Below are 25,890 nucleotides of genomic sequence, written 5' to 3' on the forward strand. Positions count from 1 at the left end.
GCCTCCGAAGTTTTCATATTTCCACTTATTTTAGCGTATTGAAAGATACATGGAGAATTCTGGATGTGATGAAATTATACCTTCATATCCGCCTTTAAAAGCAAAATAAGAAAAACTCAGGAACCTCATGTTTCAGAAATTAGTGAAAGTGTTTCTCACCAAGTGGTAGGAATTTTGATGAAACCTTCATTGCAATCAGTGTCACATCAGCAAGTCGTTGCAAAAGTGAAAAAACTTCACGAACACTATCGAAATCTCTTAAAGCCCTTTAAGTGTAGACAAAATGAAGAAAACTAGAAGAAAAAATTGCATTGTATTGCTCACATGCTAACTATACATTATTTGATATATCGTGTTGCAAGTGTAAAGATTTTTCAACCTGTGTTTGTTCTAGAGAGAAGAAAGTACCTATTCAAGAAGGAGAATTTCTTTTGGATCAAAGAACAATGAGAAAAATGTTCACTGGAAAAACTGATTTAAAAAAATCCAAAGAATTTCAGAAGAAGCAAGCAAGAAAAGCTATGGAAGAAGCAAGACTTCAGAAACATTTGTCAAGCTGTAGTGTCAATGCTGCATCTAGTAGTCCTCAATCAAGTCCATCAAGTGAACTGGAGGAAGAAGGTTGAGATACTGATAGCGACACGAGTAAAGTACTTAAAACCAAATCGGAAATGCCCTCCACTTCAGCGAATTCCTCATTAACCTCAAACGAAACTCAAATGCGGTTGCCTCTTAAGAATTTTGCTAGAGAGTGTGACAGACATTGCATATCTGACAGAAGTGCAGCTAAAATTGCTAGTGCAGTTCTTCAAGATGTAGGTGTTATTAGTGATGGAGATGTTTCTAAAGTGATAGATGGGAGCAAGGTTAGAAGGGAAAGAAGTAAAGTCAGGAAAACAGCTGCTGATAGTTTGGATACTCTGACTGGATTGTATTTTGATGGCAGGAAGGACCAGAGAAGAATTAATGAGAAGAGAGGAGTGAAGAATTATGGTCGCGTCGTAACAGAAGAGCATGTGACTTTAGTCCAAGAGCCAAATTCCAAGTATATAAGACACGTCACTGTATCACTATAAAAAATGAGATCTTGAGGTTCTGTGCTAGAAAGGAAATAAGTATGGATGATCTTTTAGCAGTTGGATGTGATGGTACAAATGTGAATACAGGAAACAAAGGATGAGTTATTGTTTTACTCAAAAAAGAACTTTCTAGACCCTTCCAGTGGTTTATTTGTTTGCTGCATATAAATGAACCCCCACTGCGCCATCTCTTTCAGAAAATTAATGGATTCACAACTGGTCCAAAAGATTTTTCTGGGGAAATAGGAAAAGCTCTACGAACTTGCAAAAAACAACCTCTTGTGCAATTCGATCCAATAAATGTTCCTTCTTCTTGTCAGCTTGTTGGGAATGTTGACTTTGAAGACTTAAGTACTGATCAGAGGTATCTCTATAATTGGTGTATAGTGTAACAAATGGACACTGCAGTGATGAATTAGCGAATTGCAAACCAGGCCCATTAAACCATTCTAGGTGGCAAACAACAGCTGCAAGACTGCTAAGGTTATATGTATCGACTGATAAATCCTCAAATAATTTGACAACTCTTGTGACCTTTGTGGTGATGGTATATACTCCAGTGCAAATATATGGATTTATCTTTTCAACTATCAAGTCAAGAGCATTGATGAAAACATTTCACACTAAGAAAGAATATAAGTTGTAAAAGTAATTAGTATTACGATATTGGGCTATATGTAAATGTAAAAGTTTAACATTGTTACATATTTTGGGTACTAATGGGTACTTGGGTAGTTTATTTTATGTATTTCGGTAGCACAACTTTATGGTTGTATTCAAATATCTATTTTTTTGCACTTGTTTACTTAGGAAACAGGGTATTCTGTTTCAGTTCAGGAAAATAAATAATAAGTTATAATTTTCGGTGAGTAAATGCTGATTTTCAATATGAAATCTTCAGTGACCCCCACTAAAAATCAATTCTTTTTTCTGAAATAGTTAGGGTTAATTAACTGTACAATAACACAGCTTTTCCCACTACAGGCATCTTCATTTTTTGAAGAAAAAAAAATTGCCCTATATTTTCACTCCACCTTATTGGTCATATGACAATGATGCAAATATTTTTATGTTTCTTACATGCCAGCGATAATTTGTATGTGCATTTTGAACTTTTCATATCCTTTTTTCGGTGGGGGGGGGGGGAGGGGGCTTTGGGGAGAAACCCCATTTTTTTAAAAAAAGTATTTTTCAGGGGATTTCCCCCCTTTCCCCCTTCATATGTACGCCGAATGTGCATAAATTATATATCGTCTGAATCTGTGATTCATTCTGCGTACAATGGTATATCTTTCATATCTCTAGGGCATTTAGTTTCTGAGATATAGTCATTTCAATGTAACACTGCATTTCACTCAATTCCAAAGCTTGAGACAGTGGTGTACAAGCCTTTCGTTTCAGGGGTACAACTCACGTTACATTGGTCATATGATGATAATGCAAATATTTTTGTGTTCCTTACATGTCATCGATCATTTCCATGTGCATGTCAGCACTGTCATGTACTTTTTTCTTGGGGGGGGGGGGTTGGGCAGTTTTTTTCCTGAAATTTTGGAATTTTGAGAGTTAGCCCCCTCCCCCCACCATATATGTGCTGAATTTGCATAAATTTAATATAGTCTGAATCTCTGGTTCATTCAACGTACAACGGTATATCACTCATCTCTCTAGAGCAATTAGCCTCCGATCTACTCATTTAACTGAAACTCTGCATTTTGCTCAAAATCAGCTCGGGACCAAGGGGGTTACATGTGAAAATGGCCTTGGGACTCAAAAGGTTAAGTCAGGGAAAAACGTACTAAATTAACAGATTCGCTGATTGATCTGCTGCTTCACTGTCTCAGTTGCCACGCAAACTGTCCTCCCACTCCGATGTTCATCACTGACATTTCGTCTTCCATCTTTAAATCTTTCCACCCACTTATACACTCCCCCCTGACTTAACCTTTTATTTTATGGATAATTCTATGGTTTTGGAGTATATAACTTTTACTACTGATCAAGGTAATACAATGATTCTGTCAGCATATGTTTAAATATCAAATTCTTCATCTATGCAAATGAAAATAAAGCACATAGGTCAACTCAAATTAAGACTGTTGCAGGTATCTAGAAGGAAAAAATATTCTCTTATAATTAAATTTGTATTTTGTAAAACCACCACCGACCCCCTTTAAAATAACTAGCAAGAAGGGGGGAAAAAAACTTTTCTTGTACTTAAATATACTGTCACATTCAAAATAATTAATATGTAAATTTTACTACAATCACTAATTCATTGTAAAAACACTGGATATGTTATACCTATTGCCTAGATTTTCTATTCTATGCATGAGTGGCTACAATCTCGATCAAAAAAATTCTTCCACCGTGGTATCCATGCACTTCCGAAACGGTGGAATACTTGCATTGAACGTCAAGGGGACTACGTTGAAAAATAAGTGGTACGATTTCCTTTTCATTGTTACATTCTAGCATTTATTGCACTTTTAAGGTTTTCATTTGATCCTCCCTCGTAATAAGAAAAATATGTGCACACAATATACTAAATTATACCTTCATATACAGAAAAATTATAACAAAATGAACATGCTCTCACAACCACTCACATAAATCCTTCTACATTATATTATATACTATGTCTCCATTGACAAGTTTTTTCTCTGTAAAGAATAGGTGGCTTGAACACCCATTGTTGCTTGTCATTTTACAATGGTTACTTTAAAATAGTTGTGACCATGTGAATGTGCTAAGGGGATGACGACACCAAAGTATATGACTGACCGCTGTAAGTGAAATCCTGATGGGAAGGCAGTTTCTGTGAAATTTATCTTTGTTCAACTTTGAAAGGTTTTGTTACAAGTTGTAGCAGCTATTGCACCAAAAACACCACACACCACGTGAAATACTGAACTGAAACCCACAACATACTTTCACTCATGTTACTACTTGAGCTACGAACGTCTTCCCTTTCTATGAGTTTTCACGGATGTTGAAATGTAAAGTGATTAAATTCTGCAAAAGCAGCTGGAGGTCAGCTTTGTTATAAAGTTGTTATAAAGTCCCATTATTCAAATTCTCAGCTTCTCACATGAATATGAATGCCTACTATGGAAGAACACATTTTTTAAAAAAAAGACTGCACCTGAACAAACAAATGGAGATGTGGTAGGCCAGTCAGTAGGACATATAGGCATGGGAGATAAGGGTCAATATCTAGGTGGCAAATGTTTTTTTTAACTATGTCCCTGTATGTCCCTGCATAAAACTGTTCTCGAGTTTGCCAGCCTCTAATCCCTGGTTGGGGAGTAAAGGAGGGTACAGCAGTTTAATGTATTTTAACCTTTTAATGAACTGCCGATTTCCTTTCCTCCCTTGATAAAGAGCCAATGCTGGTTTAAAAATTTGAACTAAGAATACAGGAACATGTTGTGACTTCATTAATTGTATGTATGGTGCTAAAGTGAATCTTGCCTTGGCTGAGTAAAGAATTTCAGTTACATGTAAGCAAGTAAAAAATTAACAACCCATCTTCATTTCTTAATAATGCGACGCAAAGTGTGGCAATGAAGTACTTTACTTAATTAAGAGCAAAAACTCTTGGAGACATTAGCAAGAATACTAGAAAACAACAGAATTGTGAATAAAAATCTGTGTCACTATAGACATAAATGGAAAGTCAATATGATTATGACCAACATAGACATACAAAAATGACAAAAAAAGAAGAAATATATGTAAGGATAATATGTTGCAATTAGTTACCATTTTCATATCTCCTTTCTCTTTTTCTCCCCAAATACTTTCTTCGCAGGCAAAATGTAGCTGGTATTGCAGGGTTCCTGCGATGAGTGTACCCAGCATTAAAATTTAACTCAATTGTTGGGGCAGTGGCTATTTCATCATCACTTGATTCAGGAATTCTGAAAATGTATTCATACACACTTAAGATTAATCATCATAATCAAAAGAATGTGTGCATACAATATAAATACAATTCCAGAAACTTACCCCTTCACATCCATGTTGACCAATACTTGATAGTGGCGTATGCTGCTTATAACGAGTGGGTAATCTCTGACCCTTGATTCATCCACCCACTCCTGAAGTCTCCCTGCAAATTTACCTCAGCATCCATACAGGATTTATGAAAATTTTACCTTATTGTTGGAACCACTATCGATTAATTGTTGTGATTGTGGTTAATCTACATTTAGAATTTCGAATAAAAAAAACATGAAAGTATAATAAACCTATAAAAAAGAACCTGTAACATAGAATATGAAAGGAATGTGCTAGTGAAATAATCCATGCTGTTGCATTGATTGAGTTAGGTTATTTTACGTCGCTTTTCTGCCACTTTTGGTTAATCGCGATCAGTGATATGATGAAATTGATGATGGGACATTTACAAAGAATACCCATGCCCAGACCGGTACTTGAACCCTTGACCTCTGGCATCATAGGGAGCTGTGCTAAAAACTTCACCACGGAGGTCAGCGTAATTCTTGAATTTTTAGTTTAGTTAAAACTTTAATTTATTTAATTATCTTCATCTTCAATATTTAAGCTTTTTCACTTTGACAAATTCTGTTGAAATAGCAGAGATGAAGAAGACAAAAGCAAATGTAAAATGAGAATTAACATGGGATTGGTTTACAAATGTTATTCAGATTTCAGTTTCTCAACTTCCATTTTCAGTACGTAATTTGTGAACCCAGAATTCTCGTTCCTGAGAAATTTCCCTGTCGTAAACAACACAGCTCCTACAATGCAAAGTCCATCAGGGAAGAATGGCAGAAGAGGGCGCCAGCCGAGGGAACGGTAAAGACTCTGGGGTGGAGAGTGCGACCGGTGGACTCTCTCCAGAAGGAGGTTACCCTGAACATGGAATCACCGTGCCTGAGAAGCTGTTTCCTTTCCCTCTTATCAAGGGATTTAAAGGGAGCCATTCAGCAGCAAATGGTTGAAAACACTCACGCGCTCTAAGCAAAGAAATGTATGAATCAAAGATTGGATTGGAAGAATATTGGGAAGAAATTAAAAAAAAAAAAAAAAAAAAACTTTTTTAAAAATTATAGCTGGGTCATCTCCGATTACCTAGATGACCCAGAGTATACGCCACTGATACTTGATGCACTATAGAACCTTTCAAATGAAATTCCTACTTATTTTCATCCCACACGCAAAACAACTAAAATTGTTGAAAGAGCATAGTTCAAAGTATATTAACAAGGTTTTTTTGTTACATGTTTCAGTCTGATTCCATCAGGTAAAGATAACAATGGCGGACCACAAGTTGAACAGAAAAATAATGTTGTTCATTGAGTCCAAGTCACCAACCACACAGTCCAACAAAAGTACCAATGTGCAATTAGGAAATATGTGAAGCAGTTCAACAAGACAGTATATGTGACCACAATAAACATTGACAGAAACTCAGTGTCAGAACACTGGCTCGCATTGCAGAAGTGCATCAACAGTCGATGAAAAAAAAATCTTTCAGTCGAGACCAGAGATGTCCATATGACTTTTGCCTTGGAAGGCCGGGCCTCCAAACTCCATCTCGGCCTCACACAGCCTCAGCCTTGCAAGGCTCTTGGTGGCCGAGGAGGTTCGGTCTGAGACTGGCATGTTGGAGACAACAGTGTGGCATATTTTGCAACAAGATTTACACATGTTCTGATGCATCATACGGTCAAGCCACACACCATAGAAGCAGCTCTCTTTTCTGCACCATCACTTCAAGCATTGCATCATCTAAAAACTAACTAGCTCTCTAGCCTTTTGAACCCAAAGGTTCATGGTTGCACCAACACAGGCCATCCATTTGTCCCTATCCTGAGCAAAATCTATATACTCTTTTCCATCCCTACCAATTTCCTTTAGGTCCATCTCAACATTATCCCTCCATCTTTGTATTGGTCTTCCTACTGGTCTCTTACCATCAGGTTTCCCAATAAGAATCTTGTAAATTCTTCTTTCCTCTCCAAATTGTACCACATGGCCTGCCCACCTAAGTCTTCTTAATTTAATCATTCTAATAATATCTGGACATGAATACAAATTATGTAGTTCTAAATTATGTAACCTTCTCCACTCACTTGTTGCCTCATCTTTTTAGGCCCAAATTTTTTCCTAAGGATCTTATTTTCAAATACTCTCAATTTATGTTCCTCTTTTAATGTAAGGGACCAATTTTCGCATCTATATAATATTACAGGCAAAATTACTGTTTTGTATATTTTAACTTTTAGTTTCTTAGATATTAAACGAGAAGACAAAAGTTTATGAAGAGAAAAGTAACATGCATTTCCTGAATTAAGCCTGCTTTTTATTTCCTCTTTAATATAATTTTCATTTGTTAGTATTACTCCTAAGTATTTGATTTTTGGAAACTGGTTCAAAGGAGTTGTTATAAATAATTAGATTTTGATTATTACCTAACACTTGGTTTCAGCCTGTAAGTGTATATTTAGTTTTATCTTTGCTAACTTCCAAACATTTCTCTTTAGCTGCTTTGAAAAATATTTTAGCAGTCTTCTTATTTGTATCACATCATCCCCCAGTAAGTCTACATCATCTGCATATGCTAACAGCCTGAGTCACACCATTTAATTTTAGTCCTTCGTTAGTTTCTCTTACCTTCCTAACAGCATATTCTAAGGCAAAATTAAAGAGTAATGGAGATAATGCATCTCTTTGACAAATTTACAATTCATGATGGGTTAAAACAGACATTAATATCCACACGAACTTTCTGTTTCACTAGTGCAACTTTTATCATATGAACAAGCTTGAATAAATTATATAATTTCTCTCTTTTGACTGAATCATATGCTTTTTTTAAAATGTATGGTTCGGCGGAGCGGTACAGTGATTCGGTGCTCCAAACGGCATGCTCAGTACTTAAGGCTTAGCGATTGGGCGCCATTGTTTTGATCGCCTGGGAAGTACTCTCGCTGCAGTGAACCCGTTCAGTAGACATGGCAGCAGACGACGTGTAATCCACGATATGCTACAAATTTGAGAATATAGTTTACACAGTCACAACTAGTTCAGAAATTCATAGTCGCCTACAAGCAAATAAGTGGCCCTATAATTATAAATATTATTTAGTTAAAAATAAAACTTTATTCACAAGGTTTTCTATATCAAAAGTAGCCGCAACTTGAAACTAATGTTTATACGCGAGGCATAGCACAGTCAGTATGTACACATCTCAAGGGTTTCAGCAGGCCCGTACCCAGGAATTTTGTGTGTGTGTGTGTGCATGGGTGTGTGTGTGTGTATATATAGAGGGAGGCTATAGTTTAAATGTTTTTATTAAGTGTTATATTTTAATTCTATTAATACTTATATTAGTCTTACATTCATGTTTTATCTTTGTTTTGTTTATGTTGCTATACCCAGGATCTTTTAAAGGAGGAGGAGGTAGATCCAAAAATGTTTAACGAAAAGAAGATCAGATATCCTGTGAAGTTCATTGAATTGGGTTATTTTTTTTTTATTTGCTTTTCTTCCAAGTTTATCTAAACGCAATGATGAGGATGAGCGATGATATGAAATTGATGAGAAGGAACACACAGAACACTTATGACAAAGCTGGGAATCGAACCCAGAACCCCTTTTCATCATAGCATGCTGTGCTAACTACTTATGCCAGGACCACTGAACAAACACGATAATTCTATGTTTAAAAAATTATGTGTTTGTAAATTAAATTATACGTGTTTGTTAGCAATTATTATTGGGGGTGGCTCAAGATAAAATTTTTACTTGGGCAAGGTTGATTTCTTGCACCCTCTACTTTCCACCCTGCCATTCCCTCCCAACTTTCTACCCTCCACTTTACTCCAATTTATGGTTTTATTTTGAAATATTATATGACTTTAGTCATGTGTAACATGATTTTTCAATGTTATTTTCATATTTTTTTATAGGTTATAATAATAATAGTAATAACCAGTGGCTCAACAGCCCTTGAAGGGCCTTGGCCTATCTCCCAACTGCCAGTCTCCCTCTCACAATCCTACCTAGATGTGTGGAGATCTTCAACCAGTAAGGGGGTGACAGGGGGTGAGCACGTCGAACCCCCAGTCATTATAGGAGATTTATATAACCAGGTAACGCTACTCATTCGTAGCTCCCCAATTTCCTTATGGTGGTGGATTACCACCGGTCCCATTCACAGGCCGAAAACCCAGAGACTGAACCCAGGCAGACTCGAACCCATGCCGTGCCACAATGGGAGTCCGACTGTTGGAAATTTTAACATTTCAATATTTCATAGTTTGAGGATGGGCATGGCCCCTTCCATGGGTACAGGCCTGGGTCTCAGGCAGTGCTTAAAGTTGTTTCATTCAATAGCACTAATGCCACAACTGAATGTACATTACTACTACTACTACTACTAGTAGTAGTAATAAATGAATATTAAAATAACAATAATTTGATTTCATTCATTTTACTTCGCTTTATAAACCAATTCGACCAATTGTTGTTGTTATTATTGCATCCAAAGTAAATATATAAACACAAGATGTGTCATGTCTATCAGTCTTGTCTTCTTCAGTTTCGTTCACAATACCAGTACAGTTGTGCTCCTTCGTAAGAAAACTGAATTATCGCAGAATGTTCCTTTTCATTTTAATCTGCTATTCTAACAAAGAAAAGAAAATTATCGGACTCTGGTATATTACACAAGGGGGAAAATTATAAGGCCACAGATGAACCAACTACAGAAAAAGAGGCATTTCATAGCACATAACTGACAGCAATAGGAAAAAAAAATCCTCCTAGAAGCTTATATTCCGCTTTTGGGAAATCCATCGCTCTTCCGAAGCTTTGCAATTAACATCTACCAAAACAAAAATGCGATAACGAAACCTGTCTTGTCACCGTGAAATGTCTGGCACCTACTGACTGCCCGCCGACGGGAGATAAATTTAGTACAGGAACTTTCCCTTTTCCTCTTCATCTCTGGTTTGAAAGAATTCATGTAACAAGAAATTATATAAATGGCAGGAACTAAGATCCGGTACCAAATTGATTTGCCAGAATGCAGTTTTGGTGCTTCCGCCTTACTTCAAGCACTGGTACCATTACACGATAGAGGCGGATCCCTCTTTAAAACTAACTCCAGTACCGATTAGCTTATCTGTGCATAAAGTGGGCTTAAAACATCTCAAAAAACTGTTAAAAAATGTAAAAGGGTCTTAAATATATGGTCTTCCATTGCAAAAGTTTGACAACAGCGAAGCCAAGCTTGCTGTCCAGGACAACGGCAATGTTACTAATTTGTCTGGAGAAGATGAAAATCAGCCGTGGAATGCAATCACTGAGCTGAAGCGTTCAAAGAAATTCCTGTTTTCCAGTGATCGCACGCAAGTGAGCCGCTCCGCATTGGCTCAGTCCTCTGAACGTAGCCAATGAATAGCTGATGGACATTTTGATTATATTCCCACTTTTTCTCAAGTGTCTGTCTAATATGAAAAATTTGATCTGTTACATTTAAATCCACATTGATAATCAACTATAATTTCATTAGCATGTGGGGTTAGTCGTGCTAAAAGAATGTTAGAAAATATTTTATATGTTGTTGTGAGTAGAGAAATTCCACGGAAATTATTGCAGTTCATTTTATCACCTTTTTTAAACACAGGAACAATTATGGATTATTTCCACTGTTGAGGGATTTCTTCTTTATTTCATATTAAACAAATTAATTTATGAATTTGACATATTAACGAATTCCCACCATATTTAATTAACTCAGCTGGTATTTAATCAATGCCAGGTGCTTTGTTATTCTTTAGCCTTTTAATAGCATCTTTAACTTCAGTCAAGTTAGGTTCTGGAACTAAAGGTTCTGCTGTGTGGACTTCATTTACTTCTGATTTATCTCCTACATGAACATTTAAAAGGTCATTAAAGTAGTTTTTCCATCTATTTAAAATATCGCTTGGGTCAGCCAAAAAATTGCAGTTTTTATCTATTATCAAGTTTACTTTAGGTTGCCACCCCTTTCTAAATTCATTTACACCTTTATGTAAATCTCTGATATTTTTATTTTTGCTGTTTGTTTCAATTTCGTTAATTTTACTTTTCAAGTAATCTTTACTTCTAAAAATGTGGTTAACTTCTCACTTTATTCTATTATAATTACTTAAATTTGTATCATCCGAGTTATTTAACCAATAAGTCTTGCCTGATTTCTTATTTCTATTAGATTATGACATTCATTATCAAACCATGGCTTACTTTTTCTTGGTTTATGGTATCCTATACTTTCTTTAGCTGCTGATTCTATTGCATTACGTATGTGCTCCCAATTCTTATTTACGTCTGTTTCATTTATATTTTCATCATCATTTAAATCCTGCAAAACATCAAATCTATTTGACAGTTTAATTTGGTAATCTTTCTTAATTCTAATATCAGCAAATTTTCCTGTATTAAATTTTAGAGCTTTTAGATTTTGTTGCTTATGGTTTATCACCGAGAGTCTCTCTCTTAATTTAGCAATGGTCACTGGCACAGTCAGTGCCTCTATGTGAACGAATGTCAATTATATTAGTATGCCTTCTTTTATCAATGAGAATATGATCTATCTGATTATGATTATCTGCATTGCATCATCTACAATCACTATCCAGATTTCCTCAATACTAAACTGCTGGACAAACTGCTTATGGTTTATCACCGAGAGTCTCTCTCTTAATTTAGCAATGGTCACTGGCACAGTCAGTGCCTCTATGTGAACGAATGTCAATTATATTAGTATGCCTTCTTTTATCAATGAGAATATGATCTATCTGATTATGATTATCTGCATTGCATCATCTACAATCACTATCCAGATTTCCTCAATACTAAACTGCTGGACAAAAAAAAACCGGACACTTGCATTTTTTGTGATAACACATAAATTCTGATTCGAAGGCTAACTAAATGTTGCAGAAATTATTGGAAATAAGAAAACCTGAATATATTCAACAGAAAGCAAATTAAAATTTATTGTTAAATTAAATTAGAACATAAACGAAAGTTACAGAAAACTACCAAAAAAAAATTAGAAAAAAAAATCCTAGCAATATTTTTTATGATATTGTTAACTGGTACTGGTGGGGACTTCTTTGCTGATTATGAACACTTCCACTGGTTCCAGCAGGAGCCACTAGAGGTTACTGTAGAACTTAAACTTTTATTTTCTTCAGCAGTAGCCAACCATGTTTCACACACTGCTTGTACAGAATTTTCCTATTCAACTACTTAACACCTGGATATGATTGCAAAACACAGCACTTCTAACACAGGCCAATATTGACTGTCTTTGTGCACTTTCCTTGCAAGAATATATGTATGTTCTGCAACTTTGGTAATATTACTTATGTAGGGTGGCTACAAACAAGCAAAAATGAAATTCCCTTCCTTTTTCAGGTTTTCCAGAACAAATGTTCCATTTATCCTAATATTAAGTCCACATTTTTTGTAAATGAAAATAATCAACTCATACAGCTTCCAGGTATTGAATGTATCAAGTACTTGTATTAGTTTATAAGAAACTGACTTTATTTAGCCATGATTCATATTCAAATTGAAAAATGATTACAATTCACAAGATATGGAGGGATTTTTTGTTATCCAGGCAGTTTGAAATACAACATTTTTTTGTTTTAAAGTTACAAAAATTAGTTGTTTTAAATAAGTGTCACGAATGAGAAAAAAAACAAATTGTGTAATTTCTCATTCTTCCTGGTTTATCTTGTTATTAAATGTTGCTATTGTGACTGAGGTTAGGAGATTTCTAATTTCCTCTGCTTGCAAGAACCACAACTTCAGACTCATTCTTCTGTGAATGAATAATTGTATCCTACTTCTCTTTTCTCTGAAAAGCAAACAACTTAACCCTTGCACACAAGAGAGAGATTATGGCATCAAAATCCTTATACCTGCTTCTCGGGATTATCAAACAATGGAATGATACAAAACAAAGTGTCATATTACCTTACATTATGGGACGTACCCTTCAGTACAAAACATTCACAGTATATCCAAGTACAGGCAAACCCCGATTTTACATTTTTCAGGGGCCTGTAAATAAAAAACGTAAAATGTGGGAAATGTAAAAAGCAGGATAGCATAAGGGAGGGGTGGAACTGAAGTGTCAGTAAGAAAGGACTACACAATCGACTTTTTAGGGGGTATATTGTGTCAAAAATTATTTAAAAATGGGAAAGAAGTATGGTAATAAATTTCTAAGGAAAAAAGCAAGACATGCTGTGAAAGTCAATGACGGATTAATGGGACCCACTCTCGAGGGTAGGAAGGGTCATATGAACCTCTGAAGCAATCGGCTTTGTCCAGTTGTCGTGGTGAGGGGAAATTCTCGTGGTATTCTGCGTTGCCACATTTATCATCTCAAGTCTTTTACCTTCAACAAGGCCAAGCACAGCGACCACAGTGCAGTAAGCGAATGGGTCTCTGATTCCCTGCCTCTCCCTGAAATGTGAGCAAAGGGGTCAAATGACAGGAAGAGGTGTTGTGTACGAGTGGACAAAAATCAGGCATGTAGCAATCGGTAGCAGCACTGCTTTTCCCCCCTTGAACTGGAGGCTGAAAGTCTGGGTTTCCTCAAGTCCGTTCTTTGGCCGGGAGGACTTTAGGAAGAAAGTAGAAGAATGGAGAAGACAGAAGACAGCAGAGAAAGCCAAATACCAGACAATACCTGATAAAGTGCTTGGAACATACAAATGTTCAAGTACTTTAAGAAAAGCTGTATCCAAAGTAAATCGAATTGTGTACTTCCATGTAGCCCACACAAGAAAATAGCTGTTGTTCGCCAGTTCAAAAAAACTTTTCACACCCTTACTGATTTATTTGAAAAGGGGAAACCATCCACATCAAGATCAATTTCGTCCGACATTACAGAAACAGTTGTTAATTTCTTTGAGAGTGATGACATTGGCTGGCAGGCACCCGGAAAATGAGATTTCATCTCAGTTAAAGATGGTCAAACTGGTGAAAGAATACATAAGCAGAAACGATACCTGATCATGAAAACTGATGAAGCTTATTCTCTTTTTAAAGAGAAGTTCAGTGTTCCTCTATCAAGATCAAAATTCTTTGAACTGAGGCCAAAGCATGTAATACCTTACAGCAAAACTCCCCATAATGTGTGCATGTATTTGCAGCATCCTGACTTTTTAGTTTTAGTGGTCGTCATTTCTGAATTTGCTAACACAGCAACACCACTAACTAACTCATAGATCATTGTTCCAATGTTGATAACGAGTTCTGCATGACGAACCAATGTGATTTATGTATATTGTGATGTTACTGTTCTGATAGTGTTTAGATGAAAATGATTAAATGGAAGAAATGGATGAAGAAACAAGGGGTTATGCAAGTTCTTGAATATTCATCTCCTCTTGCAGATGTTGTGTGAAAACTGAATGACTCCCTAGTACCTTTCAAAAGACACACTTTTGTAAAAGCTGAACAGTCAATGTATTTTGAGCAACTCAAGTCCAGCTCAAAAGAAGGTGAGGCAGTTATGCAGATGGACTATGCTGAAAACTACAGCCTAGTCCATCAAGACAAGGTGCAGAGTGCCAGTAGCGTACGCAGGATTCCATCAGGGGGGGGGGGGGTTATTTTGAAAACTTTCTACAAATTCACATTACCATTGTTTTATTTAATTAATTAATAATAATAATTAATTAATAATACTTACAATTAATTAATTAGTTTAATTACCACTAATAATACTACTAATGCATCTGCTGTTACTACTTACATCACTACTATTATCTATGCTATTATTAAGTAGTAGAGTTATGAAAGCAATAGAACAAAATTACATTTTTTTTGTTTCTTTGTTACTAAATAATTGTCTAGTCAACTGTTATTTGTATATGATAGGTGAGACATTCTAAGTGTGAAGAAAATTCATAAAAGCAAGCAAATATATTAAATTTATTGAAATAATCAAAATATGAAACTCATTCAAGGGTCCGCGGTGGTCTAGTCTCGATCTCGTGGGAGATCCGGGTTCGATTCCAGGAATTGGTTGGAACTTATCCAGCCTTGTCTCCGCACCCAGCCTCATATCAATAAGTACCTGAGAGCAACCCTGGGGGATAAAGGCTGCCAGAGCATGGTGCCGATCACATCCCCTGCAAAATGGCCAAGATCGAGAATGTGTGGGCCCCAGCACACCACTACATGTGTATTTAGCATGGAACGGTGCTAAATACACGGGGAAATATAGACATTCCAACATATTTATCACTTCTAGGTGATTCACAAAGCACTTCTTCAACATTATTTAATGATGTGGATGTAGACTCAGCATCACTTGAGAGTTCACAAGGGGATGTGAATGTTTGCAATAACGTCGGCACACTGCGACGAAGGAAGGAATTTTCACAAATCTCGCGAGAGACTGCGTGACGTTTTGCAAAAGAATTGCAAAATTGAACTTTTTGGCCACTTAGATTGTGTTTGGAATGTTGTTTTTCTCCATGCTGCATTGGAATAATAATTCAAATTATTATTATTACTCTCGCAGATCTTTGACTGTGATAAATTAGCCATTTTTAATTTTTCTACAATATTTTCCATATTATTTCAAAAGCTCAAGGGGGGGGGTTCAAACCCGGTAACCCCCCCCCCCCCTTGCGTACGCCACTGCAAAGTGCACACTGGCATCATTCACAGGTGACCCTATTTACATGTTGTATATGGTATGGACATGGAGTAGCATCATATGTTGTTATCAGTGATGATTTATCTCAATTTAAAGAGTCAGCATGGTTATTTTTGAGTAGCATTGTTTCAGACTTACAGACAAATTATGTGAAAGTGGATCACATCCATATTTAATACTACTTTCATCTAGTCAAAACACCTATAACTCATTTATTTCATCCTTTTTAACATTGCTACTTACTTATTCTGCATTGTGGAACATTCTATAAGGTGTAATTATGAATTTCTCATGAAAATAATTTCAATTTTTCATATTACGAGTAATTATTGTTGTTCCTTTTTTTTTCGCTTGCGTGAGACACAATATGGCGCGAGCGTTCCGAGTCGTGCTTGTGTTTTGTCGATTTGGAGTGGTATTAAGTGTTTCCAACCTTCTAAACAAAAAAAAAAAAATACCTACTTCAGTGTTATTAATTTTCTATTTTTTCCCAGGTTTGAAATTATGCTAATACCTAAAATTTGGGGTCGTATAACCATTGACGGATAGCCCCATGAATCATTCACAGTAAGGTTAGGTTATGCAAGCACAGTTAAAATTTGGGGTCGTAGAACAATGCAATCAAGAAAGTGAGGGGCATTACCCCCACACCCCCTATACGCCTACATGGCGTGGTGCTAAGCACAGGGGAGCACTTTACCTTTTTTTTCAAAAAATGTCCCTGCAGAAGACATTCTGTGGCTCACCCAGCCTCTCATCAAAGTGTACCTGGGGGTTACGGTGGCTGAGATCGTGAATGTATGAAGCTTTATCCTCCACAGAATGGCATGGTGTAATGTACAGTCACCAGCAATAAAAATGGGATATATAGATCTTCAAATTCTCCCTTCCCTGCAAGGCGTTGTGTGGGTTGCCTAAATCTATGGGTCTGGTAGAAGTTCCCATTGAAAATTATCTATTAAAATCAGTATATCGCCATAGAGTTGGGCAACACACACAACGTCTTGCAGGGAAGTGAGTATTTCAGGATCTATATATCCCATTTATATTGCCGGTGACTGTACACGAAAAACTTTACCTTTACAATATTCCGTGTGTTAAAAAAAACAATAGGGGCAAAAACACTACAACACAGAATATATGGCATTGTATTTCTAAAGTGTTTTGTCATTCAATAAACACAATTCAGAATCATCATAGTAGGATCTAGATCACTAGCACATTATTTCAAACTTTTCTAGTTCGAGTCAGAATTTTTTCTCTAAAAATTTCTTTACAGTTGAAGATTGTGTTGCATAAAACAATGTTTTTTGTAGGATGATGCTTGGATAAGAAGAGTACAACATTTTTGATAAAGCACATCAAGCAGATCTCGTATATTACATTCCTGAACTGTCACAGATTGTAGCAAACGAGAAAAAAAAAATATTTACAGTTCTGGAAAGTAATATTTGACTTGCTATCCTAAAGAAATATAAATGATGCAAAGTAATGGTTTATCTCAGATGTTGTACTCATACATAAATGTCACATTTTCAGAAATGATACATTGTTCATAAAAATAAGCTACAATAAGAAAAGACTGCACAAGAAGCTAAAAAAGGAATCTATACTAATTCCATTACTGTACTGTACTTTCCTCTTTGATCTTTTCTCACATTTAGCAATTATCCTAGCCTACCAACGTTATACATTTGTCCTATCATGAGTTCAGATAAGAATTCTGTTTTATAATATTTTCCTATTTTCCAATGTATCTTTCTTTTACTTCCTCAACAAACACAAAATCTAAAATGTGAAAAACATGTCTCTGAACATTTATGAATATGAATAGATTAAATGAGATATGGATTAATAAAAGTTGCAATTTTTCACGTCTAAGGAGCAAAATTCCCAGAATTCAAGGAATTTCCGGTGAGTAGCCACCCTGTATCTTGCAGATGACTTGTCTGTCACAACAGTGGAATGGAACACCTTTGCACCAGACATGGAAAAGGTCCAGTAGATGCCATAGAAGGTCAAATCAAAAGGACCGATTGGATGTCGGTCAAGGCCAGAGCCAGACAAATTAATTCTGCGCAAGAATTTTATGACCATGCTGTCAATTTGTCTAAAACTGCCGATGTGGTTTTGGTATCCCAAGCTGATGTTGAAGAAACGGCTTGCCTACTCCTGAACAAACGTTGGGTGTTTGTCAGTGATATCCTTGGAATAAGGAACTTCCATCACTTTGAGAAATTGGATGAAAATCATATTTTAGTTGCTCTGACAGCAACTTCCAACTTGAAACAATACAGGTTTCTTCGAGATCAACTCAGCAACCAACCATACAAACATTACCTCAAAGGTGTTTGAGGTATAGTGAAGTCTACACTGATGATGATGATAGTAGCACATTATCTACCATACAAAAGTGTTCTTCTGACGTTCCTGGGCCATCAGTTGCAAAACCTATATCGGGTGGTATTTCTAAAATTGTATGGAAGTGACGGTAAAATATTTAAGATTGATGACCATGATGAAAAGTATGTAAGCTATGAACAAATAAGACAAAATTCTACCTCCTGCAAATATGAAGATTATAGGAAACAGGGTTCTGTACGAATTTCCATATCCAGTTGGTGTGTATGAAAAGTAACTTTTTGATACAATAACAAAGAGTATCCCGATCTTGCAGCAAGTAACTTTTATTAACTTGTATCTTATTTTATACATTTTTTTTTCTTCATAATTTCCAAATCGATTGCATGACATTTCCTATTGATCTCAAGTTGACATCCTGAACAGTTATAACATATTGTATGCTATATAATGTTGTCTTTTCTTTATACCAATGATTTGATATGTAGTCTTCAAAGTCTTGTATTATGTTTTGTTACTAACATACCACTAATTTTCATTAAGATATGTACGTTTACAGACTGCCTATAGTTTTATCTATTATGTAACTCATTCTGTTATAAACATAAAATGATTTATTTTATGATATACTGTCTCAGTATTAGTTGAGTTACCGATCTGACATTACTTGTAAACTCAGTTACAAAAACTTGTAATCTCCGTTATCTATCAAATAAATCAATTTAATTTTTCTCCTACAAATTAGTTGTTGCAATTTACAGTTTCATTTTTTAATAACTAGAAAAATTGAAAAGCAATAACTTTCTAGTATAAATGTTGACATGTGTATTTACTGACTCAGACAAACAAAATGGATAAAACAAGATTAATTTGAATTATATATCACTTTGCCTTAGTAAAAGTGTAACCTCAGTTACAAATGGATTGGCTGATATGCATCCTTTAATTTTCTTTCTCAAATTTAATAGTCTAAGTCTTTTCACTCGATGCCTAACTTTTACTATTAACAAACTCTTTATTTTGTTAATATTTTCTTAAAAAAGAATAAAGAGTTTGTTAATAGAAAAAAAAAATAAAAAAAATTCTTAAGAAATAATGAAAAGATGGAAAACCAACTTAAAAAATTATTAAGTGAAAATGAAAGAAGAAATGTACCAAATGAAGAGGAGGAGGAGAGAAGACCTGAAGAACCAGATATCCTAGATGTAGAACAAGAAGTAATTACAAAGTTTCAAGTAACTAGGTGTTACAATCAATAGTAATGGATTGATTGATTGATTTGGTGTTTTAAGTCCACTTTATCCACAGTAAGGTTAATCGGGACTCGACCTACAGTTTAAAGTGGAATCCGAACCACTTGTGCCTCCACCGGGTATCGAACTCAATAGTAATGGAAAAATAGATGAAGAATTAAACACTTGAATAAAGAATACAAACAGATTATATTATGCCATAAACAAAGGATTTTTAGGGGAAAAGGAAATAAGCCAAAAAACAAAAATGATTGTGTACAAATCAATTTATGTACCAACATTGACATATGGAAGTGAATCCTGGATAATTAATGAAAAACTAAAACAAAACTTACAAACAGTAGAAATGAAATATTTGAGGAGAACAGTGGGGAAGACCAGAAGGGACAAAATCAGAAATCAAACAATCAGAATAACATTAAACACAAAACCAATATATCAGGATGTTGAGCAAGCACACCTCAGATGGTTTGGACACCTCAGCAGAATGCCTGAACATCGAATACCTAAACAGGTATGGGAGGCAAGAAAGGGAGGATTGGATGCAAAGAGACCAAAAGGAAGACCACGTAGGACATGGAATGAGGGAATGAAGGATATCCTGAGCAGGAGGAACATCTCGTGGAATGAAGGAAGGAAGTTAGCAGAAGATCGTGAAAGATTGCGAGCTCTCTGTTAAACCTCAGCACCAACTGGTAGAAGAGGATCAGATTAAGTAAGTACAAACTCTTTAATCAAAAGGAATGGTATTTTGTCATGTTTGATTTAATTTCACAAACAGTATGAGCAAAACATGAAATAATGATTTTCCAATAATTTCCATTCTCCAAAAGATGATTAATGTTATGCAACCAGAACAAGCAAGTATGCCTACCCGATAATTTTCCTGTGGGTTACTTGAAACAACAAATAAGATTATTCTTACCTCAAAGAAGAATTAATCTATCCTCAGACTCCAAAGAGATACCTGAGATTTATAGAGCAGCATCATTAGAAGGGATCCAGAAGATCTGCCCTTCACGAGGAGAGTTGAACACAACTTTCAACTGCACCGCCCTCACACAATAGGAAATTCAAATAAATCCCACGCATTTGCATACATATTCATGACGTGGTGCAATGTGCACAAATTACTTGGAAAGGAACAATTTCACTAAATAAATATAAAGCTCATTGAATAAAATGATTGCGTGCAATTGAATAACTTCTACATGATCGAGACATTTACATTCACACGACATTCAGGTACATTTTTAAATTACCCATATGCAATGCAGACCCACAAGTAGTCTGCTGTTGGATTTACGTCTCATGTTCTTTCAAATCGAACATGGTGTATTTTTCTATGTATTTTGGTTACCGAGATACGAGGCTTTCAAAATACTTGTGCAAGGAAAATATGGAAAATACAGGGTGGCCACTATAGGACCATGATAAAATTCAAGTATAATTCCCAGTTTTCAACGTGGACTTTCCAAAAATTCAAGGGTACAAGTAGAAGTTTTCTCTATTTCAACCTTAGGTATTACTGCCTCTCACCACCCATACACACAAATATATTACAACAATAACAATGTAAAGGGTCTGTGCGATTCTAATGTATCTAAAAATTCTAATTCAATCAAATCAAACGATATATATATAATATTTAATTTAAGGTGCGGAGTTTACATTTGCCACTTCACATACTTAGACTCGAAACACATATACAAACACATGTTACAAATGTTACTAATCTACAAAAATACGTTAATTGTATACGAATTTCAAACTTAATTTACCTAAGCAACTTCAAGATATCTTACATTGCAATAATCTTCAGTCGGTAAATTTCTTATATCCGCAAGACGTCTGAAATTTGCCAGTTCATTTAATTTGAATACTCGTACTTATGTATTTCTGCATTGAGAAACATTGTAGAAAGTGGTATTTCGCTTATTTCTTGGAAATAAGCTCTATTTGCGACATATCGAGTAAGTTTTTCGTTTATTTTTGCCTTCGGTAACACGCAAAATGGCGGTTGCTGTTTAACTACCGTACTCGGCATGCAGTGTTTCCACCCCACTGTACCCCAAAATGGTAAAAATTTACTATCCTTCGGACACCTATAACTTCTTCGTTTCGTCAATTTTTTTAAATTCGTACTTACCTATCTGCTTCACAGAACATTCCTTAAGGTGTATTGATGATTTTTCCATCAAAGTAATTGCAATTTTTCACATTACGAGTACTTCTTTCTCGTAGTCTTTTCACTTGCCTGAGACAGAATATGGCACATACACCTTCCCACATAATCAAGCGTTGTGCTTGTGTTTTGTCGATTCTCATTCGTTATGCAGTGTTTCAACCTTCGGAACCCAAGAAATATCAATGAACAAAGCTCATCTGATCCAATTTTTTTTTAACTTTTTTGCATTGTTTTACGAAGAAAATTGTAATGTTTTGTGAATGGTTTTTGGGGCTATCTGTCCCGGAATCGGTGGGAAATTTAAACTAAAAAATTGCTTTTGTTTGAAATTTTTGAGTCCAAATTTCCCACCGATTCAGAGCTCCGCCCCTGGGGTAATTGACCTACCACCTCCAACCGCTGACGTGGACCCACCTTCGCTATGCTCCAGCTCCTCGGTATTCTCTATAGAGTCCCTGTTAAAGGCATGTTAGAAATTGACCGGAGTCACCTGCCCCCAAACTTTTAAATTTGAAGAAATCAGTTTCCAGGTTACAGAAAACTTACCTGAATTTCACCACGCATTCACGACACATCATATTAGGCATATACCATCAGCTCATTCCTTCTAATGAGTAGCTTACATTCACTGCCACATTTTCGACATTCCTTTCCTTTCTTCACGATCCCATGTTCAATTAAATTTAAAAATCCACTGGATCTTCCACACCCGGTACGAATTTCACCACGCATCCACGACAAGTCATGTTTCTAACTTTCGTTGAAAACACAGACAGTTCGAAACACTGGATACCCAATGAACATGAATTAAACACAATCACGACGCATGATGATGTACGAAGGTGTACGCGCCAAAGGCTATTGTCCATCGGAGAATTAATTTTCAACAATGAACATGAATTTCCCCTATCACACATTCCCACATCACACAAAACACCTTCCAGATGTTAGACAATACTACAGGAACTTATTACGGTAAGTAGTTTCCTCTGTACAAATGAAGAAACCTGTCCGAACAATAGTAAACTAGTACCTCAAAAATACCTACGTAGCCCCACAAACTATTGACACATAGCCCCATGAATCATTTCCGGTAAGGTTAGGTTGGGTGGCATGAGTTTACAATACCGGACCACTCTCCAATTTCTATAAATTTCGCCTACTTACTAATTTCGGTGTCCTGATGACGTATCTGTAATTCATATTTGGCGGTCACTTGTTAAAATTGTACATTTACGTGTAGAACTTGTAAAATAACCTTGCGATTTACCATGGTCATTGTCCATACACAGCAATTCGGAACCATCTTTCTTTCGCAATTAGTTAATGGTCTTCCATTACGCACAACAATCTTGATACCTTGAATATTGACGTCAGACGATGAATGCCTACGAGGTTAGGTTAGGCCTGTTAGGTTAGGTTCCATTAGCATAAATACAAAGAAAAATTAATATTTTGGCTAAGAGAACTATACCTTGTCTTGCCGTGATGTCAGAACACAGAAAGTGTTGTGCGATAAGTGACACCCATTCGGGGAAAATGGCGTGTTCCATGGAGCTACTGTTCTTATGGTAGGGTTAAGTTACGTTTAAGAAAACATAGTTTATTTCAATTTTTTCTCGATTTCTATACTCGACTGCCAATTATTACATTCAGATTCGTGATTAGGAGTTCACAATTAGAGAGTAGGCAAAATTTCATAGAAATTGGAGGGTTCTGGTTGGGTCATGTTTAGGTTAGAATAGTTAAAAATTGGTTTAGAAAAAAAAATGCATAGCCACACACACCATTCTTGCATAGCCCCACGAACCATTGACACATAGCCCCACAAACCATTGACACATAGCCCCACAAATCATTTGCAGAAACGTACCTTCTTTAGTTACAAAAAAACGTGTTTGGAAACACTTACCGTGATTACGTCATCACATACAGACAACATCCAGCTAAAAGGAAATGGATGCAACAGCTTTCGTGCAACGGTCACACATTTGGTAAAATTCAAGTTTCCCCGAAACACATTTCTTCAATTTTACAGGAGAAAGTACTTACCGAAAAGAGTTTCTGTATATTCTATAAAGGTCTGGGAAGTGTTTCTTTGCCTCGCTGAAAGAATTTTCACGGAAAATCATCTATTTTTGAACATTAATGTCTCTCCGATGCACGAAACCTGTTCCATTGATGTCCTTCTACTACGTGAACCAAATTTTGCATCCGCTTGATGACGTAACAACCAGTCAGTGTTTCCAAACACACGGTATTCCTACTGTGTAACAGTAGTATAACGTAAATGAACGTATGTAACTGTGCATCATTTGTGAATACGAACTTGTGAGAAGATGACGTGTACAGGATACGTGGTGAAATTGCACGGTGTCCAACATCCAGTTGAATTTTTCATTCAACATGGAATTATCAAGGAACTACAAAGTAATTGCAATTCTTCACTATTTTCGTTTGAAATTTCCCACCGTTTCCGGGCTCCACCCCCGGGGTAATTGACCTACCGCCCTTAAGCGCTAACGCCCGCCTTCACTCCGCTACGTCTCCCCGGCTTTTTCTATAGACTCCCTTTTAAAGGCACTTTCGAAATTGGCCGAAGTCACCTGCCCCTGTCCCCACAATAGTAAACTCGAGTTGAAATTTCCCACCGATTCCGGTCTCCGCCCCTGGGGTAATCGACCTACCGCCCCCAACTGCTAACGTGGCCCCGCCTCCACTCCGGCTCCCCCGTTTTTTCTATAGACTCCCTGTTAAAGGCATGTTTGAAATTGGCCCGAGTCACCTGCCCCCCTGTCCCCACAATAGTAAACTAGTACCGTAGGTATTTTTCGATGAAGGTTGCAACACTGCATAACCACTGATCATCGACAACGCTAGTCAAGATTTCTCCGCCATATTGCGTGTAACGCAAGCGAAAACGAACAAACAATAATTACTCGATATGTCGAAAATTGAGATTATTTGCGTGAAAAAAACGAAATGGCACCTTCAAGAATCCTTAGGAATGCAGAATACGTAAGTACCAATGTGAAAAAGAAGAAAATAAAGAAATTCCAGCCGTTTCGGGGATACTTAACATTTAATGAAATTGATTAGGAGACCCAAATTAGTAAGTAACCGAAAATTCAAACAAATTGGAGAAATTCCCTGTATTGTTAAATTATACCAATGAAATTTATACCGGAATTTGAATTAATAACGTTGTAATTTTTCACGTCTAAGGAGAAAAATTCACGTATAATTCATGCATAATTCCCGGAATTCCGGGTGAGTAGCCACCCTGAAAATAGACTTCAGCCTCCCCCTCTCTCAAATTGACAATTCCAAAGATATTGGGCATAACTTCATTGCATGTTAAAGAAACCTGTACCAAAAACAGGCAAACCAGAACAAAAGTTGCCTGTTTTGGAGCTAGGTATAAGAGCGAACATAAGACAACTAACTGGTCACATAATTTGTTTGCAGCAACTTACGTTAGGCCAAGTGATTCCACGGAGCTCGACTCGAAAGTGCCTAATATCGAATCGTTTTTCTTTATGACACCCATACTGAAGCCTATGACAGATAAACTTTCTTAGTTTGCGATCAATTTACAAATATACAATGCAGTTCTTCTACAAAACCTTCCTTGTGTTTTACTTTCACCAGCAGATTAATCTCGGATTCAGTGTTGCCACAATCTGAAAGCTTAAATAAACAATACCCTCGGACTCCCACTCCTATAAGGGCGAATGGCCAAAGACCTCCGGCCCCAAACGGTAGCCAGATGTGGGTCAACCCAAATTCCACAATTCCTCTCAGAACAAAGTATACGACAAAATAAAATAAAAATAATAAGTTTTCATTGTCAAAACTGTAATCTGTTATAGTGTTTAATATAATTAATGTTTAGTCTGTCTTAAAATTTCCCTGCAAATTCGCTATTTTTCATCGAATTTCCCTTATCCCTTTGCACTTAAAATTAGCTCCAAATTTCCCTATGGATATATACCATAGACATACTACAAGATGTTACAGCTGCGGGTTAAAAATGGTTGACAGTATGGCGGAACTGGAAGGTCGTTTCCTCGCGACCACCGACGGCAGCACCATCGAGGAAAGAACAGAAGACGAACGCTATGCGCAAGCACTCGCAGATTGCTCGAAACGACAAAACACTATCGTGTGCCGTACCATTCGCTCTCCGAATGGTTCTTACTGCGTTCAGGCGATTTGCGCGTATAATAAATTATACGTGCAAATTGACTAAACGTAGAAGTGGCGGAAATTAATTGTATGCAATGCTTTCGTTTA

At 36.3% G+C, this 25,890-nt stretch overlaps 1 protein-coding gene across 1 annotated transcript in view; it reads right to left on the reverse strand.

Moving 5' to 3' along the window:
• LOC145983102 (R3H domain-containing protein 4-like) overlaps window positions 1-25,299 on the reverse strand; it is a 40,052-nt gene extending 14,753 nt beyond the window's left edge. The window contains exons 1-2 of the mRNA XM_083116375.1: window positions 25,071-25,299; window positions 4,845-5,002 (exon numbers count right to left, since the gene is read on the reverse strand). Coding sequence (XP_082972501.1) covers window positions 4,845-5,002; window positions 25,071-25,144 — 232 coding nt within the window. The 5' untranslated portion in view covers window positions 25,145-25,299. The remainder of the gene's footprint in view (window positions 1-4,844; window positions 5,003-25,070) is intronic.
• Between the last annotated feature and the right edge of the window lie 591 nt (window positions 25,300-25,890).

The sequence above is a fragment of the Lepisma saccharinum genome, unplaced genomic scaffold (genome assembly GCF_977018435.1).
Source record: "Lepisma saccharinum unplaced genomic scaffold, izLepSacc3.1 HAP1_SCAFFOLD_647, whole genome shotgun sequence".
Taxonomy (NCBI): Eukaryota; Metazoa; Arthropoda; class Insecta; order Zygentoma; family Lepismatidae; genus Lepisma; species Lepisma saccharinum.